This window comes from Scomber japonicus, chromosome 14, assembly GCF_027409825.1.
Source record: "Scomber japonicus isolate fScoJap1 chromosome 14, fScoJap1.pri, whole genome shotgun sequence".
Taxonomy (NCBI): Eukaryota; Metazoa; Chordata; class Actinopteri; order Scombriformes; family Scombridae; genus Scomber; species Scomber japonicus.
The window spans coordinates 32,810,468-32,830,549 of record NC_070591.1 but is presented as its reverse complement, the minus strand read 5'-3'; the positions used below and the strand labels follow the sequence as shown (position 1 = coordinate 32,830,549).

The 20,082-nt window shown below is 38.1% G+C and overlaps 1 protein-coding gene across 1 annotated transcript; it reads right to left on the bottom strand.

The window, feature by feature from the left end:
* Window positions 1-5,823: 5,823 nt before the first annotated feature.
* LOC128372848 (inactive pancreatic lipase-related protein 1-like) lies at window positions 5,824-17,450 on the bottom strand. The gene is made up of 12 exons (XM_053333031.1): window positions 17,396-17,450; window positions 16,396-16,544; window positions 16,122-16,241; window positions 14,979-15,113; window positions 14,428-14,536; window positions 13,578-13,697; window positions 13,169-13,285; window positions 11,426-11,544; window positions 9,340-9,469; window positions 8,196-8,310; window positions 7,562-7,729; window positions 5,824-5,942 (listed from the first exon to the last, which is right to left on the bottom strand). The coding sequence occupies exons 1-12, from the start codon at window positions 17,448-17,450 to the stop codon at window positions 5,873-5,875; spliced, it is 1,407 nt and encodes a 468-aa protein (XP_053189006.1). The 3' UTR covers window positions 5,824-5,872.
* Between the last annotated feature and the right edge of the window lie 2,632 nt (window positions 17,451-20,082).

The following is a 20,082-nucleotide window of genomic DNA, read 5'->3' as shown; positions in this document are numbered from 1 at the left end:
CCTTCTTGCTGTGAGGCTAACCATTAAGCCCCTATGCCACCCTGTGAGAAGAGAGAGAGATTTGGTGAGAGGCTAGTGAGAAAAGATGGTTAGACACACCTAGATATGACCTATAGACAGGTAATTGGCTTAGTTAGGCACAGGCGATTTGGATTAGTGTGAAGCACCGAGCAGGGTGTGGTCTTGCTCTTGAACTTTGGTTACAACAACAACATTTATTATAACTACCTGATTTTACTCACTTCATCCAGAAATGTTTTAATCCTGGTTCAACCATGTAAAGCACTTTGTAACTTTGTTTTGAAAAGAGCTGTATAAAGGGTACGATGTAGACCTGCTGTGCCTTGAGATAACTTTTGTTGTGATTTGGCACTATATAAATAAAGATTGATTGAAATAGTATATTGCAGTTATGTGCACCGCTTCTTACATTAATACAGCACTGTATTGTTTTTGAGATCATGTATTTATTGATCATTAATGCATTAGTGAGTGATTATAGCACATTTCCACTAATGTACTACTGTATTGTACATCTATTGCAGTGTTTACAGTTGACTGTAGTACATTTTTGCATTACAGCACCGTTGCACTATTCTGTCAGTTGTGTATTATTTCCACTATGTATTGTATGGTTATACATTGCTTGACTGCAGCTCTGTGTAGCCCAAGACAAATTGCCCTCAGAACATTAACTTCACCTTATTATTACTATTTATGGCTAATCATCTCCAACCACTGAGGGCAACATACAGCTGATATGAGGAAGAGTTGATGCAGGGAACACAGCTCAAACACAAGCACTCCTCCATAGAGTCGTCCTGAGGTGGCACGACTGGATTTAGTGGCACATGAGCGTACTTATTACACTGCCAAGACCAATGACAAGCTTTAGCTGCTTGATAACGAGTTCATTATTAGAATCAGGTGTGTTAGAGTGGGGAGATACCTAAAACATGCAGGACAGTAGCTCTCCAGGAGCAGGGCTGGAGACCACTGGCCTGCACTGAATGTGTTTCATCTGTGGTCGACTCTTCTCTTTTTCTGACAGAACTGATATACTCCTTCCAAATGAGCCTGTATATAGAGTACTGGCTGTAATATCAATGCAGGTTCCAGCCTTCTTTAGAACAGTGTCCAGTGTCATGACATGTTTGGGACTGTCTCTCCCAATAAATCACTTGCAAAATAGTGTATATCTTACCTTTTTATGAGTTGTTTCATTGAGTTCTTACTGAGTATAGCACCTCATTCTAGTACCACCACACTTGAAGACAAACTTGGACAAAGCATAGACAGCCAAAGAAAACTTAAAGGATGAGGCATGACTGGTTGGTTCAGTCTGTTCAACCTCCAACTTCTAAAGGACAGTCCCAAACAGAGGTGACCTGTTTCACACTGTTATGTGTCCTTTGTCTTGTTGTCAGAGTACAATAGTTCCCTTTGCTAGAGAGTCTGAGTTCTCCAAATCTGAGCAAATCCAAGGCCACCTTTCTTAAATCTAGATGAACTTTTCTGCTGGGACCAATCAAGCAAATAATAAATGGCAATAACATCTGGGAATGGATTGCAAGAACGCTGCATCAGTTGTCTCCTAAAAACACTGAATACGAACAAGAAACAGCTCCAGCACAAAAAAGTCAGTATTCGCTTTAAAAAGACTCTCCTGACCCCTAGTCTGAACCATCTGTTTCTATTCATCCTCCCTCCTGCTCACTATAATAGATTCCTTTGTGTACTCCCATATTACTGCTGAATCAATTTATTATGAAGGTCATCAAATATTGTGGTATTCAAAATAGTTTTATTATGGAGGTCAAATAGACTTACCCTTCCTTCATGTGACAGCTTCAGGAAGGCGCCGAACAATTGAAATCCTTAAAATCCTTTTCGTGGTTTATACTAGTGTTTCTCTCTGCTGCTTTCAACATTGTCTTTTGCATGAAAAACAAATGTAACATGTAGTGTTCTGCCCTTGTTTTTGGACACTCATTTCTTGCTTTTCCCTCCTCAACTTTGCAACAGCACACATCTGCATTTTTTTTACCTTTCTGCTCGAGCTCAATTGTTCTTGAAGACAATACATTGAAAGCTAATGCCCAGGGGTTAAGTTTGTTGTGCAAGCATTCCCTCAGGGGAGCTATTTTTCCTTTGCCACCTACATCTATACCTCACTAATTCATGACCTGTCTATAAATGCTTTGTTAGTAACAATGCCACCCCCGAAGCTACTGGCTTAAGCATCGGGAAAAAAGGAGCGCTGTCATTCGCAAATTTCTTCTGACAAACACACATAATTACAGGAATTAGCACGCTATTTTGTCATTAGCCTTCACTTTCAATGAGCCAATAATGAAAAGAGAAACAAGAGTCGGAGACAAAGACGGATGTCTTTAGTGGATTTCAAGACACCCCCCCCACACACACACCTCTTAGCCCACACATTCAATTTGCTGTTTTATTAATATTATTAATGTAGTCAAGCTTGAAGCTTTGAAGCCAAGAGTTTTTCCCTCTGATTGGTATTGTGTGAGCGCTGATGGCTGAGCTCAGGGGAAGTCAGAGTGATTTCAAATGCACTTTGTTAGCGCCATGATGAAAATGGCAGCTCGCCTTTTTTTAAAGCAGTATTGCGAGCGTGATTACGGGGTGTGTGTTCAAATAAATGAAGCCAAAACAATGACACACAATCAGGACTTCATAAGCCAGCAAAAGGCCACGGACAGATTAATAAGTGCTTTGCTGACACACACACACACACACACACACACATACACACACATACATGCAGCGGCCTTTTTGGAATTACAGATATATGTGACACATTAAACAAGATTGTGTGCAGGACCATTCTGTAACCAAATGAGCAGGAGAAAGCAGTGTTCTCACCATGTAATTTCCTGTTGATTTGTGTTTGCATAAATGGAGTCTGATGTCTTTCAACATTTAAAAGGGTAATATTTGCACTCTCCTTGCCCTGACAGGCCTTGGCAGTGAGGATCAGTTAGTTTTGTGAAGACAGAAGAAGACAAGGGACAGTTAACAGTTGGACATGTGAAGTATCTCTGTGACAGTAATAACACTACAGTAATGGAAGACTATAAATAGCAATGAAGTTGTCAGGGATGGTTTTATGTCAATTTGTGTGAGTTCTCAGTCTACTACAAAGACTGATAAGTAATGAGTGGAGATGGTAAGCTACAGTAAGCTCGCACAGTGTTCGCACAATCACAAGCTGACAAGAGCGAGTGAATTTAGTGTTTTCTGACTTTAAAACTGCAAGATCCAACTGCTTTTAAATCATAATTACATAACATAAATGTGAGGGTTATATTATATTAGGCTTTACGCCGATCTGATCGGCTATATCGGATCGGCCGATATTTAGCATTTTATGCAATTTGTGAAATCGGCTGTAATGTCTTAATTCGCCGATCTGATCAATGTCATCATGTTTAAAATTTTTGCAGATGCTCCCGTTGCATCGATTGCAGATGGCTTGTGTTTTATCTGTCTCATTTACTCTGAAGAAGTTCCACACCACCGACATGTTTGTTTGAATCCGACAGTTAGTTTTGAGCCCTGTCATGATGTGAAGGACAATAAAGTTTGTTTGAATCCGACAGCTAATGATTCAAGAATCATTAGCTGTCGGATTCAAACAAACGTGGGTGTTGTGGGCAGACAGATAAAACACAAGCTATTTGCCATCTGTGCAACACTAAAGTACCTCGTGGGGAAGCATCTGCAAAATATTTTAACACCACAAATGTACCTGGATAGGGAACACGAGGAGGAGCATGCCGAGTTTAAGAAACAGAGCATGGACAAAGAAGACGTGATCGGATCGGTGATCGGTTTATTTAAACTCACTGATCGGTGATCAGCCCCAAAAATCCTGATAGTGTAAAGCCTACATTATACATTGTGAGTCTGTATGTTTGTGTTTAAACCTCTGGTTGACTTGAAAGTAAATTTGCTAAAAAAGTCTAAAAAGGTCCAGCAACACTAATATAGAAGTAGGTGAGATGTGTCATTCCCTTTTAAACAGCGTATCACTGAACACAGGAGCTCTGTTAAGAGGAATGATGTAACCAGTCTTGTTACAACACATTTCAATCAGAAAAAATATCTCATCTCTATGTTTTATAGGTATAGAAGTTATTAAGCTCAGCCAAAGAGGAGGTAATGTCAATTTCCTCAGGAAAAAGAAAGAAACATATTGGATTTTTTTATTTAAAAAGTTTATTTCCAGGCTGCATGAATGAGATTTTTAAAATATCTAGTTTTTGTGGTTTCTTAACGGTTATTATGTTGTATTACTTTACATTGTTATATTATTCCCACATCTAGCACTTCTATATATGTGTATGTGGGTAATTTTATGTATGTATACAGTACCAGTCAAACATTTGGACACACGTTCCCATTCACATCAATGAGAAAGTGCGTGCAAACTTTTGACTGGTACTGTATGTGTATGTACACATATTTATGTATACATGTGAGTTATCTAATAGGCACACTTTAGATTTTAGCCACTTCTGTATGAACTTGAGTAACACCCTTTGGTTGCATTTTTCTGGTTTATGAACTAAATATGGTGTCACCCATGTCATTTATTAGATACTCCTCTTGTCTGGGATAATGATTTGGCCTGAAGTCACATGACATTATACCCATATACTCATATACTGTACTTGTTCACCACATTACATTTATGTGATACATATTGTCACAGGTTGCATTGTAGATAGCAGATTAGCTGATACATGTCTGAATGCACATAATTAGTTATTTTTTGTATATTTTTTTACCTTTCTAATTAGTTTCTGCTTTTTAACTACCCTATTTAACAACTGCCTATAATGTGTTTTATGATGACCGTGATGAAGGCTGCAAGCTGAAACACGTTGGTCTATTAATAAGGTTGTTCTAGAGTTTGTTCTAAAGTGTTGCTGGAGCTTTGACTCTTTTTTAGACTTTTTAGACCCTTCTCCTTGCACCCTGGACGTGGGTGAAGTTGTGCCAGAAACCTCTACTCTGCTTCAAGTAGCTTTGCAGTAACATGGGAGGTGTTGTGTGAACTGGGTCAGTACAAGAAATCTTCAGTAGTCTACATATACAAACAAATCTCTAACACTTCCATACAGGACTTTTACATGTAATGGAGTATTTTTGCATTGCTGTACTGTTACTTTTGCCTAACATGATATAATAACTATGTTGCAGGTAGATTATTAAACCGTATACACTGTGCTTGTTTAATACTGAACTGAATGTAACAGCTTGAACCAACAGGAACTGCAGAGAGAAATCAGAGCACCTAACATTGAGGCGGTATGAGTGATGATGCGTGATGAATTCCATCAAATCGGTTATAAGTATTTTTTAAGTATTTCAAAACATGTATGTACAATAGAGTATCTGCTACTGGTGTTTGTTGCTTGGCTGTTGACTTTTGTCCCTTTTGACTGCTCATCATGATGTTGAAGGGAAGATTGCAGAAGTAACTATCATTTTTTACACTTTAAATGGTAATATTTTCTACATCAAGGCCAAATGTTGCAGCTGAAAACAATATTGCTTTTAATGTTTAGTCCTTTCATCATTTCCAACCTAAAGCGGCTTTAGAGGAGGTTATCAAAACATCCTTACCTGTTCCTTGTATTATAATCTCCTTCTTTGTTAACTGACTTCACAGTTTTATTCTGCTTTAGTCCTATTCTCTGTCTGCTCACTGCATTGTCTGAATGATCATTGTATAAAACAGCGACTTCATGCACAACAGCACAAAGGATCAAATGAGAGAGAGAGTTTGAATGCAGAATCTTTATTAAAAGAGCCTGAGTGACATGGTGGTCTTGGCTGGTTAAGCTTGGCATGGAAGCACAGGCTGGATTGCATTCTCCCACACGTTTTCTCTTCCACAGAAAACAGAGCTGTGAGAGAGGAAAAGCAAAGAAAAAGAGAGGGAGACGTGATATGATGCAGAGAATGCAATTTTCAATGAATGCAAATGTGCCTAGATAACAGAGCATCATCTTACTTCCTGATATCTTTACTGACGAATAAACCTTAGTGTGGATTTAAAGTTTGAAATCTGATTGCACTGTGATATTGTAGTACAAAGAAGTGCTGCAGAAACATGTGAAGCTGAGCAATCACTAAATGTCCAAATGTTTCCTTTGAAATTTGAAAAAAATGCAGTGCTCATCCTCTTAGTATGATCACATCATGAGGACTGCTGTGGTTCCTCATGCTGCCACTAGGAGGTGTATTGTCAACATGGAAAGGCACAGGAAGAAAGACTTAGTTGGCACTTTTATGCCCTAATATGGATAATATCATACATATTTGTTAAATGTGTGACTAATATCAATATTAATAATATGTTGAGCTTGCGAAATAATTAATATGATAATATGACACAGATGATGTGTATTGACATGTAGTTTTAGGAAGAAATTGTGTCTAAAGGATGACATTCTTAAGCTTAAACCATTTAATATTAATATTACTTATATCAGCCCACAGAAGTTAAGCGTTAACTTGTTTATGTGTTGGGTGATATGTGGTTATTTGCGTAGAGCCTCTACATAAAACAATCATTTATCTACTGCTCATATTTGTGACACACAGAGCAACAGAGACAATGAATACCTCTTTACCTCAGACACCTTAGAAAAAGATTCATCTAAATTTAACACTGTATATGTTCAATTAAAGTTGTTTTTGTGCAAGAATAGATGCAATCTGCACAATGTATTGGGTTGGTTTGACTTTGGAACAGACTTTTTAATTGTGACATTTTGCATTGACACCTCTGGAACCTTATGTGAAGAACAATTTATCCAAAGTCAAAGATCTCTGTGTGCATTACATTCATTTACATTAACATCAGCTATAGAAACAGGCAGGTTTACTGTCTCACCAAGGACAAAATACTCTTTTTGCTATATGATTTACGTTAGACTGAAGACAAAGTGCATTTTATGTTTTATTACTCATTATATGATGATTTAAGGGCCACACTATTTAGTAAAATGTCCTTTATTTCTAATGGGTTTTTTTTCTAAATATATTATTTTAAAAAATAAAATAAAAACTTGAACAGTGTTTCAGAAAGGACACATTTTGTGTGCCTGTAGAGGAGATCTTTGTTTGCATTTCAATATAAGAAGTTTTGACAAGACAAATGTAGCCAACTAAATGCTGTTACAAAAAACCCATTACTTTCTATTTAGCAGGTTGCAAAGCCTATCTAATAAAAACGGATAATCTGTGGTCAAACCTTGAGATCCTCTGACTGAAGCATAATCACTGAGAACAGCAGACACTACATACCTGTTCATATCTAGCTACCTAATGTATTAGAGAAACCTGAAGCAATAGCTGATTATTGAGATGATATATGATTATAAGATTAAGAATGTGATGTGATTATTTTCTTCTGCAGTATTCGGTTTAAAGAGACTTTAATTATAATTCTAGTGGTTTGTAAGCTTGATTTTTACTCTGGGTTATAACCCTACTTGATGGTGAGTGTTTACAGACTTACAGCTTCATGTCTTTTCCTCTCTGCAGCTCCACCTTGGCTGCACCATACTTAGGTTTGATGGGATTAAAGATGTGGTTATTCCACCGAAACTTCACCTCCGTCACCTCACCCACATCAACCTCAGCGTTGATAATCTTCTCGTACACCCTTCCAGGAGACAGTATGCCCCTGCAGAAATATCACAACAGCTCACACTCAATACACTTCATGAAATGTGCCAATCCAATATGTCAATGTGTTTAAAAAAAGGTCCTCCTTGGTTTCTGTCTGAATGTCATTACCAGAACTGGGAGTAGTTAGTAATGTTTTAATACAGCATCTTATGCAATGACTGCAAGTTTGAAAAACTGGCAAAATGCAAGTGATGGAATTGGATATGAACTTTCTGAGATGCTCCAGAAGGTATATTGTTAGAGATGATGAAGGTCAATCTTTTCCAAATATTTTGACCAACAATCAAACCTTATAGACCTTATAGAACTGATTTCATGTAAGCTTAAGGAGTAGTTTAAGCTATCACATCACAGCTCCTTGCTACATAGTTTGCAGCTAACATTTGGCTCCATTATCAGTGCTGTCACATGTGCTAAAAATCATTGGTGTGCTCCATATGATAATGTCATAATGTTCTTACATATGAACCTGGTACTCCATGGTGGTCTCAGTGTCTCCAACAAGTGTGACATATATGTAACCGGGGTTAGGCCAGCTGGGACCATCCAAAGTTACCTTTACTCTGTAGGTGTAACCTAAAGATGGAAAGAAATAGAGAGCACTCACATTACTTCACCATAGCTCCCACATAATGTAAGAACATGTTCCTGCTATCTATATTGTTGATGTAGAGAAAACCTTGAAAATCCCCAAGATTGTGCTGGACAAATATGAAGAAAACCTTTTTTTTTCTCCTACTGATATTCAATATGCACCATATCTGCACTCGTATGTACTGCTCCCAAGAAATAAACATAGCCTTGCACTCCAACATTGACAAAAGCTCTTGTCTTCTGCCTAATAGGACTTTACATATTACCCAACAGCAATCAAAATTAAAACATTACAACCTTTAACAGTATTACAAACTTACTCGACTAATCTTACAGTGTGACAAATTTTAAGTTGCTTTAAGCAGTGCATGAGGTGGTTAGCTGATTAATTATTTATTCCCATGGGGGCTTACTTACTATATATATATATATATATATATATATGTATATGTATATATACATATGTATAGGAAGAATAATGATTACTTTCACTCAATACCCTGACACATCCCAATGTGCAATGCTAATAATAATAATATCCAAAAACTCCAAAATTTGATATACTTAGAGATCCAGAACCAGTACATATTAGTAGTCAATATAAAGCTTCCTGGCATTACTCTCAAATGTACACTTCTCAGGACCAAAAAAAAGGATTATGTTTAAACAGCTGACATTAATGTTTAAACAGCTGACATTAATATTTAAACACTATTTCAAGCTGTGTGTTTGTTTAAAAGTTATCCTGAGCAAAGTCCATGATTATTTTGAATTGAATTGAATTTAGGCAGAGTCAAAAATGACTCTGCCTAAATTCAATTCAAAAGGATGTTATGAGCCTGCTAGCATAGAGAATGGTTATCAGCCCATAGCAGACTATAGTATCATATCCTTCAGCTGAGCAAAAGGCATGAATACAAATTTTCCCCAAGACAATAGTTAAAGGTTCTGTGAGTGTGTATGGTTTGTCACGCTTTTATTTTTCCAAGACAGGAAAGGCAGGGTACTTACGGCCAAAAGGGTTTGAACTGCCTGTGTTGAGGAAGTACTTTGTCTTTGAGATGCCATCAGTCAAAGTGAACCTGTCAGCATAGTGTCCCATCATCGGACATTTGTCATCTGTACATGGGAAACACTTTCCCTGTGAAGACAAGGACATAGTGAGGTGTGAAGAGTGAGCTCATCCTATGATGGAATCTAACAGTCCTCAATCAATATTCAGGGAAAAGTAACAACCCTGAAAGACTTTTCCCCTATACTAATTTAAAATGTGGCAGATTGCCACCTTCTGAAGAAGGGGGTGAATGGTGTAGATTTTGCAACTGTAAGCAACTGTGTGGGAACAGTCTGACTTTGTGTCTCACAGCTATGGCTGCAGGAATAACACCCCCGAGAGCATTTACGAGGTGAACGACAAGGAGGTGCTGTCATTTCTCAACTGGGACATAGTCATATGAGGTCATTCTCGGCACTCTCCGAGCCCCCTTTGATCGGGACATGTGTCCAAAAGCAGGGATGAACTGTCATTAACACCAACAGCTGCAGATACAAGCCCTCCCCATCGAAGACATGAGGGAAGCCCATTTACATCTGCCCCTCCACCGCAACAAAACCCCAATCTCGCTGAATCGACTTCTAAAACCAACGAAATTGTTCACAGCCATATCAGTATCATACTACAGCAACAGGTGGTAGCCCCATAAACATGCTGTGGTGGTGGAGATATGGGCCCCTTCTTGTCTTATTCTGTCTGATAGCCTTAAGTCTCTTGATAAATTGAGGATAAACAATGGCTCCCGGATTCCTCGTCTATAGCTCCTACCACCACATGCTTTTCCTGAGATCATTAAAGCGTCTCTGAACTATTTATCCAGCTAACTTCTCAAACCAGCAGAAGACTGTCCCATATACACATCACACTCTTAATGTTTAGATCCATTGAGGAGTTGGATATGATCACTAGTGGTTAAAATCCTGACTTCTACTACACCACTTCCTAAAGGTCAGTTAACTCATTTATAACAGCTTTCAGTTTCAGATTGAAATCAAAGGAATTGATGCAATGAATTCATTAATGGAGACCAAGTAGGGTTCAGCTTTGACATGTAAACTCATCTGTTACAAACCACTGAGATCAAGGATTGTAGTCTAAAAAATAGGCTTTAATATTAAATATGTTCCTTCTATGCACCTTCTAATTTTACAACCCTGCTCTGTGAGAATGTGAGATGTGAGACAGAATGTAATGGTACAAATAAGTCTATTAAATAAATTATGTTATCTTGGCCCATAAGCCAGTTAAGGCGACGTGGTTGCTATGCTGGCGGAGCGACGCCGTCGTTGTCCTTTCGAAGTAGCATAGCACATAGCATGTGCTCTAATAACAGAAAACACATACCTTTTGTTATTTATTAATAAATAAAGCAACTGCCGGAGGAACTGATGCTTTGACCGGACCAATCACAACCCTTGCGGTCCGCGTTGCCGTGACGCGTAGTTAGGATTTTTTGGAGGTGCACGTCAGGCTACAGCGTAGAGGTCTGCGTCGACGCAGAGAGCTCTGTGTAGGTACACCGTAGGTACGCTGTCGTTCCGACACAGAAGTATAAAGGGTGATTTATACTTCTGCGTCGGAACGACGGCATACCTACGGTGTACCTACGGCTTGCTTTATTTAACGGCGTTAAATAAACGACGTTTAAGTACGAAGTATAAATCAGCCTTAAATCAGCCTTTACCAAGCAAGCTAGCTTGGTGGGTTACTATGGGCGGCTAACAGAAGCATGTTACCCAACAATGCCTCCAAATTAAGTAGCAAAATATGTTGTTAAAGTTACTTTCTTTAAGTTAGGAGATCTTCATCTTCATGGTGACCTACCAACCATGTGGTAATGGTTAGGGGACTTCTAAACAACAATGTTGCCTTTCTAATCCTATCATAGTTACAGCTTGAATACTTTCAGGTCAGCTCACTGCCTTATCAAAAAGACTTTGAACATGTGCTAAACAAGACATTTAACTTTGTGAAATGAAAATTATTTACTTTTCCATTGTTGCCACTAAAGCTTTAACACTGTCAGTTAAATCAAAGACTCACATCTGCAAAAGTGTCTTTGTCAGAGCAGGGGTATCCTACAAAGCCTTGGGATTTCACAATGCTCTCACTGTAGTAGTGGTGAGCTCGGGCGTGATTGCAGGCATCAAACTTCTTGGTACCTGGCAAAAGATCAGATAAAGTGATGACAGGGAAAATGAGAAGTGTGAGGGACGTAGTGTTAAAGGAGGGAGGAATAAGTGAAGAGATGTGAATGCAGATGAGAGCCTTGAAATTCAGATTGCTAAGTAGGAACTTGTGACCTTCTCAATGTCTGGTCATTATGCATCGTTAAGCAGGAAGACATATTTTGAGGTCTAACAGAAGACTGACAAGGTGTCAATTAAAGAAAATTAGTGGTATCAATTTGAAAATCAGCCCTGATTTTGTACAGAAAACAGAACATGACTTCTAGCCTTCAAGTACTGTGTAGAGCTAGATGATGAAGGTGACAGTGAGGAGATGTAAATCAGTAAAATGTCTAATCTTAGATAGAGTTGATAATGTGGGACAGAGAGACAGACATAAAAAGAGGTCATGGCTTCTGCTGTTTTCTCTTCATAGCGCAGGGCAAACACCAGGCACTCCAAGATCTCCAGCTATGCAGCCCTGGCTCCCACTCTCCCTCTCTTATCTATAGGATCAAAAGTGCCAAATTCAGCTGTGCCAACACCCCCGCTTCCCTCCAGACCCAGGCATGGCACCAATGCTGCCACTTGAGCCTTGCTACTCAGCGGCACATTTCAAAAGAAGGCCATCGTCATCCATTTTAGAAAATATTTGCTAAGATAGGTCCAGCGGGAATAACTCCGCCTGGGGTTTCTGTACAATTTTTTCCATTGGGACACCTCCAATATTCCACAGGGGGGGCTTTGCATTGTAAGTTGCATGGCTGAGAAAATGGGATGTATGAGTCATTGTGTTATGTATAGGAAGAGTGCCAATGCTGAAGTATATTCTTGAGAACGCTGGACCTTGAGTCAGAATATGTCAAAGGTCATGTTCTTTAGTTTAGGGTAACATTTTACTCTCCAAGACAACCAACACAGGCAAAGGAACAACCTTAGACCAACTTCAGAACAATTAGAAAACTTTTTTTAAATTAAGATTTTAAAATCATGATGATTATTGTATGACTCCTGGTAGGTTTTTATTTTTGGTGTACTGTCTGAAGTTTAATGATTATTTGCTGCCACTGATTCATGACCCATTTCCTGACATATGAGATGTATAGTGTGAATGGAATCCTTAACTTAATTCTTATATACATGTGTTAAGTTTTTTCTCCTTCATATCACTTTAAAATAAAAATAAAAATACCATGGTCAACCAGGACTTGACCCTACAAGATATATGCATCCAACTTAAAACATGCTTATACGACATTTACTTGTTTTTCCTTTTCTGTGGCTAGATTCAACCATGTCACTAAAATTACATTATAATATTATTTGTATATTCATATATACTTCAGATTTTTAAAAGCAAATATACCTAGAGAAAGCAGAATTACATTTTTAAACTATATTTTCAAATCTGGACTACATGGACATGACAAATAATACACTAGACATAATGGAACAAAAGCCAGACAGCCAACTTGATTGAGTGTGACTGAATGCAGTTTGATTGGGTGGCAGATGAAATATGAGGAAGTATGACAGAATCATTGTGCTTCCACATGTTCTAGTATTAGTCTAGTGTTTAAAGTATGTTGTATAACACGTATGTTTCAGTTTATCTCACCCTGCCAGTAGGCATCGAGATCAGAGGGACGGCCTCTGTTACGGGAACAGCCGGGCATCAGTTCCCCTCCATTAGGGTAGAAATCAATGTGACCCATAGGCTGTGAAATCCCCAGACCTGAAATGACATTGAAATGACACATTGAAATTGTATTACTGTCTTACCAAACGTTAATATCAGAGCATATAAATGATTCATCTGAAATTATCTGGAAACTTTTATTTTTGTATACAACACTGCAGCTTCTTTTCTATCACCATTACTCCTTACAGGTAATATATAACTAATTATTGTAGACTAGACTAGACAGTGGTTGACTAGAGACAGTAGAACAAATTCATTGAGTGAATATTTTCCACTTGATTTCCACTTGAATTGATTTCACTGTGATCAACAGTGATATATGTACCAAGTTTGGAGTCGAAAGGAAGTCCATCGGTATGAATGACATCAACAAAGTTGGCGTCACTGACATCCAGACGCACAGAGGCATCAGTGTCCTGGAAGTAGGGTTCAGCTGGGTCCAATCCTGAGTAGACAAAGAAAAGTATAAAACCCTATCAATACAGGATAGATTTCAAAATGTGTAAAATTCAAACCGTTTTCTAACCAGAAGATTTTTGGTAGATTTCATTGAGTAATTGCTACAAGTAGTGAGATAGGACCTATGTAGTATGATTGCATATGTTTTTATTAACTCCACCAATATTAAACTTTAAAGCATGTTTCCAGGTGCTGGGGACTACTACTGGATATAAGGATAGCCTCAAGTGATGTCATTTGAGTCAACATTGGTTAGAAGACTACAAGTTTGAAAATGCATACATTTAAATCAGGGGAGTGCTCTTTTAAAATAAAATAAAAATAGGCGTTACACTGTGTTGATTTTAGCCCATGCCTTAGGTGTCCCTGAGATGTTTTAAGTATTTGAAGTAATTACATTTATTGACAATGTAGCATCAGTATTAACATATTTTAAACTTGTCATTATCTTGGCAGACTTTAAAGAGATCTATAAGCAACCAAGTATAATACGTATAGTCTGACAGTGAGTACATGTTATATTATATGATAATATAATTTATCAAATCAAATAAAAAAAATATATAATATGATATGATAAATTATATTTCACAACAACATGTATTTAATTAATTATGGATAATAATAATTCTCAGATAAACCAGGCAGGCATGTACAGTGAGGCTGACTTCAGTTCATACAGTACAGTGTGAGTAGTGAGGGTGAGACGGGCTTACCTGTGATGCGTGCAAGGCCGCTGATCCTGCCACCAACCTGTCCTGCAGCGTGAGCACCGAGGCTGTGTCCGATAATGTGGAACTTATCAGCCTTCTGCTTGAAGTTACTCTGTAATGCAAATGTATGTTAAAGTCACAGATACTGTATCTACAACACTATACTGCATGTCCTTCAAACACTCTGAGTCTGTGAGAATATTCTCTCAGCTTCCAGTTGTGTGTGTCCGTGCTCTTCAGCTGTGCTGCTGGGACCATGACTGTTGTGTAATTTTAGGTTGTGTAATCATGTGATTACACTGACACGCAGCTGTTTGTAAGCAGTCAAATGGAAAAAATTCACATACTGTTTGTTGACAAAAACGTTGTGCCGTTAAGCAGCTCTCCTCTCATCTTATATATTATGTAATGTGTTTTCTAGTCATGTGTTTTCTAGTCATAGGGTCATCAGGGTTATCTAGATAATGTCATTAGGGTAGGCTCAGCTTAGGGGGTGGGGGGCACTTATAGTATGCCAATGTTTCACAGGAAGTGAAATGCAGTGCAGCATTTACCATGAGAAATGTGATCATGGATTCCACCTGGGCAGCCACCACCCTGGCATTGTTGGCAGCCTGGGAGTACAGAGTCTTTACACCTTTCTTCCACTCCACAGCAATGCAGTTCACATTCTCCCACTTCACCATCACCTAAACACAGCAACAACACTGTCAACAACACTGTCAGATTTACTCAACACAGGTTTTCTGGATTGTAGGATTAAAAGATCACAAAAATATATTTTCACACTTGTAGTGCTTCAAGTGGTATCTAGAACATGAAGTACAATCAATGTATTTGCATTAAAAAAGGAAATATGAAAAATGTAATAGCAACTGTGGAATATTTTAAATGTGCATTTGTTTTGAATATCACAACATGAATTCCATGCACTTCCATTGTATTAGAGTGGAGGCAGAAAATCTTAGAGGCAGATATCTTAAAACCTGAGGGGAAAACAAGCATGGAGAGACACAAGTAGAGATACTCTAAAGAAGAAAAAATGTAATTCTTTGGGATTTAAGAGAATAATTTGCTTTCTGTTGTTATACTTGAGGCAACAGCAACATGATGGTATCAACTGTAGCCAGAGATCATTGATTCTCCTATAAAGTATACAGTATACAGCCACTTTTTTCAGTTTAATCATGAAAGGCCAGAACTAAATAGAGTTATTTTCAGTGACTCAGTTTATTCTATACATGCAAAGAGTAAACTGTGATACTGTAACAGAGTAGGCTGATCTTATACTGAAGTTGAATTCATTTTATTGCCATCAAAACAAACATTGATAGGAATTCATCTTGGTGACCTCAACAGGCAAGACAACATTCAAGACTCAAACTAATAATGAACTAACAAAAATATAAATGACAATCCATAAACAACACATTGTAAAGTGCCAGAGGTTACCAAGAATCAAATAGCCTCTGAGAATGTATCTCTTTTAAACATCTAAAACAGAGCTGGTTGCTATTAAATGAAATTAAGTTATCAAATTAAACCACTCACAGAAATGTATCTCAAATCAATTGACATGCAGTGAACTTTGTGTGGAGACCTGGAGCAGTTTCCAGTTGGTAATCCAGTCTGGTTCCAAGCTGTCATTGCAGGTTCATCTCATCTACATATAGTTCATCAAATGATGTGTCTCTTACCTTACACATCTCCTGAGGCCAGTCCTCATCATCTTTCTCCAGATAGCCAGGAATGATGAACCGAGTCTTTCTCATCCCATTGTAGTTTGATGCATGGATGGCTTTGTCAGTCTTGATCTCCTGAGGGTTTCAACAGACAGCTTATTATGAATGGACTCCTGCTTAATAACATTTACTTGTCTCTTTTTTAAAAAAGGGAAACGCACAAAAGGCCTACATATTTTTATTCATATTATAAGCTCAAATAAAAATAAAAACAGAGCCTCTTCCTGACCTGGTAGTAGCGGTTTTTCTGGGTGAAGAGGAGGAAGCGGGTACCTATCTCCTCAGGGTTCCAGGGCAGGGCAGTGACAGGTCTTTGGGCAGTACCCCCCCAAGGAGGCAGGTCATCAAAGCAGCCCAGGTCAAAACAGACCTCAGCCGCTGTACATAGAGAACACATTACTCAGATAAACCATATGAGTACATTGGATCTACATCTGACCAACAGTAATGGAAAATGAGAGCAACTATAAAAGAAATCTACTTTAATCTTAGCATGTTGACCATCATTATATCCTTTATCATCACATTTTTGTGGTACTGATGAACTAATACTTCATTAGGGATACTCCAACTACCATAGTCAGCGTTTCAATACATAGATATGATGCTTACATGCACAAAAAGTGACTGAGATACTCTACCACATACATGCTAAAGGATTCAATAGCAATAAGAGCGTAGCAAATATGAATCATTTTCCAAATATGTGCTTTAAAGTACCTTAATAGAGAAAGTTATATTTCCTAACGGCTGATAAAAAACCTTTCCACCACTGACAAGATTAAATAAAATATTTATTCGTTTTTCAGAAATATGTACATAAAATCTAATCAACACCAGCCTACAGATGGATCCATCATTATAAACCCACAAAAACATTGTTTTGAATTCTAGTGGGGATCACACCTTTTCCACCAACACCAAATATGTCAGGCTGAAATGTATAATAATAATACACAAGACATCATTTAATGGAAAAATGCCATAAAAAATATAGACTCTTGAGTTCACTAAGTTTAAAGAATATATAGTAAATTATAATAAAGAATGAATAAACTGATACAAAACATCTATGATACTGTCACTATGAAATAACAACAACCTTAAAGCCACATAAGAGGAAACTAACTGGATGTTAGGGGTTTAAAATGCAACTCGGCATTTAATTACAAGAATAACCACCTAAAGTCAACATATTGACATTTCAATGAGACCTAAAGATAACTCACCATATGATACACCAATGAACAAACACAGCAGACCCAAACTCTGCATCGGTGACATCTGTTGAACATACAATCGTGTGAGAAATAAAGGTTGGTTACAAAGAAATGAAACATGAATATGAATGTATATATGAATATAATATGCGCAATGTTGTGTACTTACCTTGAGACCAGGCAAGATGATGGTGGCCTAACTCTGGGCTGCCTTAAATACTCTGGGCAGATGACCTTTTGCTCAAGCAAGGGTGGGAAACGCGCAGGTGACACAAAGACACCAAAAACAGATCATTTATTTGTGTGACGTTATTATCATGTGTTGCCCGGCCTTCCATCAAAATGGTATCTACCCCAATCGCCTAGGCTCATGCAGTTTAACTGACAATTTATTCTACACAATTTATTTATACAACTGGTCAGTTCCAGTCTCTATCAGCAAACCTCTTCTTCCCCATAAACCACACTAGCTCCCCTTTGTGGTTAGGAGTGCCTACTGCCACTACCCTAGGCATATGTAACTCTACACCACCTCACCACTTCTTATCCACAATAGGCCCAGAAAGCTCAATGCTAATGTTTCCAGAAAACTCAAATGCTTAGGTGCTATTCCAACCTCTTTGCCTATGTATTAATCAAGTCCAAGGGCTCGTTCTTTAAATACACATTCTATTAACAACAAGGGTACATTTCTTCATGTCGTTATCATAGACAGACCTTAAGACTTTTTATTTTTAAGTAAAACACGGCACAAACAAAATGACTTTTGAAACCTAAATCTGTGCTTTCCTCCTGGTTAAAAGTATGTTAATAAACCCAGGGCCACTGGTCTTGGTTTTGGTTTTACTGTCATTCAACATTCTGTATTTCCTGTTTCTGAAATTCCGGTGCCAGATGTAACCTCATTTGAATTCCTAGCCCTTAAACTGCACAGCAATACTCCTGTTCCTGCTGTTTTAATCTACCAACCACGAAAACCAAACCCAATGTTACTCTTTGACAGAACTGTCTGATCTACTTGACTGCCTTAGCTTTTCCCAGCATGTCAACTTTCCTACCTCATATTCTCGACCGAGTCTGCACCAATGAACACCAAATAATACAGTTAAATGGCACCTTTCCGGGCCTATCCGATCGTAGACTGCTTGCTACAATCGATTTCAGAAACCTCAAAAAATCTCCACTATGCCCTAATATCCAACACCATATTGGAGCTTCTGGTTAGTACCTCCATTGATTCCTACAACTGCAGACTCTTCCATTCATGACCAGCTTGCTCAACCAAGATATCTTATTGTTTCCTTCACCAAGTCATCTTCCTGGTTTACAAGGGGACTGTATGCCCTCAAAACCAAAGGGCATCATACATAGAATCCAGATGAACTATGCAACAAATATACAAGCAACACCAGATTAGCTATAATAATGTCTTAAAAGCTGCTGAGTCTTCATACTACTCTAAATTAATAATTGTAACAGTAAACCCAAATCCCTTTTCTCCACAAGCTCTCTAATCCTACCAGTACCCCCTCAACATTACCATCCTGGCAAATGTTATAGATTTTACAGCATAAGCTTTGCTCCTGTCACTGTTCCCATTGACATTTCCCCATTTCCATCCTCCCTCCAGTGGCTTATCTAGATTCAATACAGTCACATCAATGGCATCTTTTAACTCACCTCTACAATGAGAGCCACCACCTTCTCCCTTGGTTCTGTTCCCACCATTATCAACAACTCATTAGCTGGTATTGCTCCGTCTGAACTAAAACTATTATCATTACTCCCATCCCCCAAATAACTGGTAGCAATTTTGAAGACCTCTTGTAATGTTTCTCACTTCTTATTAACATTAACTCTCACACTCACTCGGACCATCATTATACTCTTTATTTACTTCTCTTCCGCTTCCATACATGTTACGTACTGACACGTCATCACGCATAGTTACACCTTCTCACAACGTGAGTTGCCAGACACTACATCCCTCCCCTTCTAGATAATGACTTACATTTCAATAACCCATTATACAACCATTAACATAACTTAAATTGTTGACACTGTACCAACCTGTAATAACATCTGTAAACTTGTAATACTGTTTTCTCAATATGTTACACTTATAACAGACTCAGTAATGACATCACTATGACACATCTTCGTGTTCAATACTCCTGCATAGAAAACATAAATTCTTCTTTATTATACAGTAACCAAAATAGTTTCTTTAAGGCTGGGGATGTATTCAAACCTTTTGATTTAACCCAAAACTCTTATTACTAACCATAAACTCAGGTTCACAAACTTCTTCAGTTTACTCAAAATATAGCTATCAAATATCAAGAAATCTTCAATTTAGGAAACTTAAACTTCTTCCTTTTACACAAAATGTAACAAAACAATAATTTTTTTTAGCTCAGAGTTTTACTTTAGATGCATTTTCTTTCTTTTAGTTTTTCTTCTTTTTCATGTTATAACAACCTGAATGGCGAGGGGTGGACTACCCTGCCATTAAGACATACGCCAGGGATTATTCTGCCCCTTTTGGCACTGTCTGTCTAAGTGACAAAATGTGTGAGATGAGTTGGTAGCCTCCTGGTTCTTTGAGGTCTACCGCCCTGCTGGGGAACGGCATCCGGCAACGCTTCAGCAGATTCGGTTACTTGATTCGGCTCAGCAGTCTCTGGTTCAGGCTC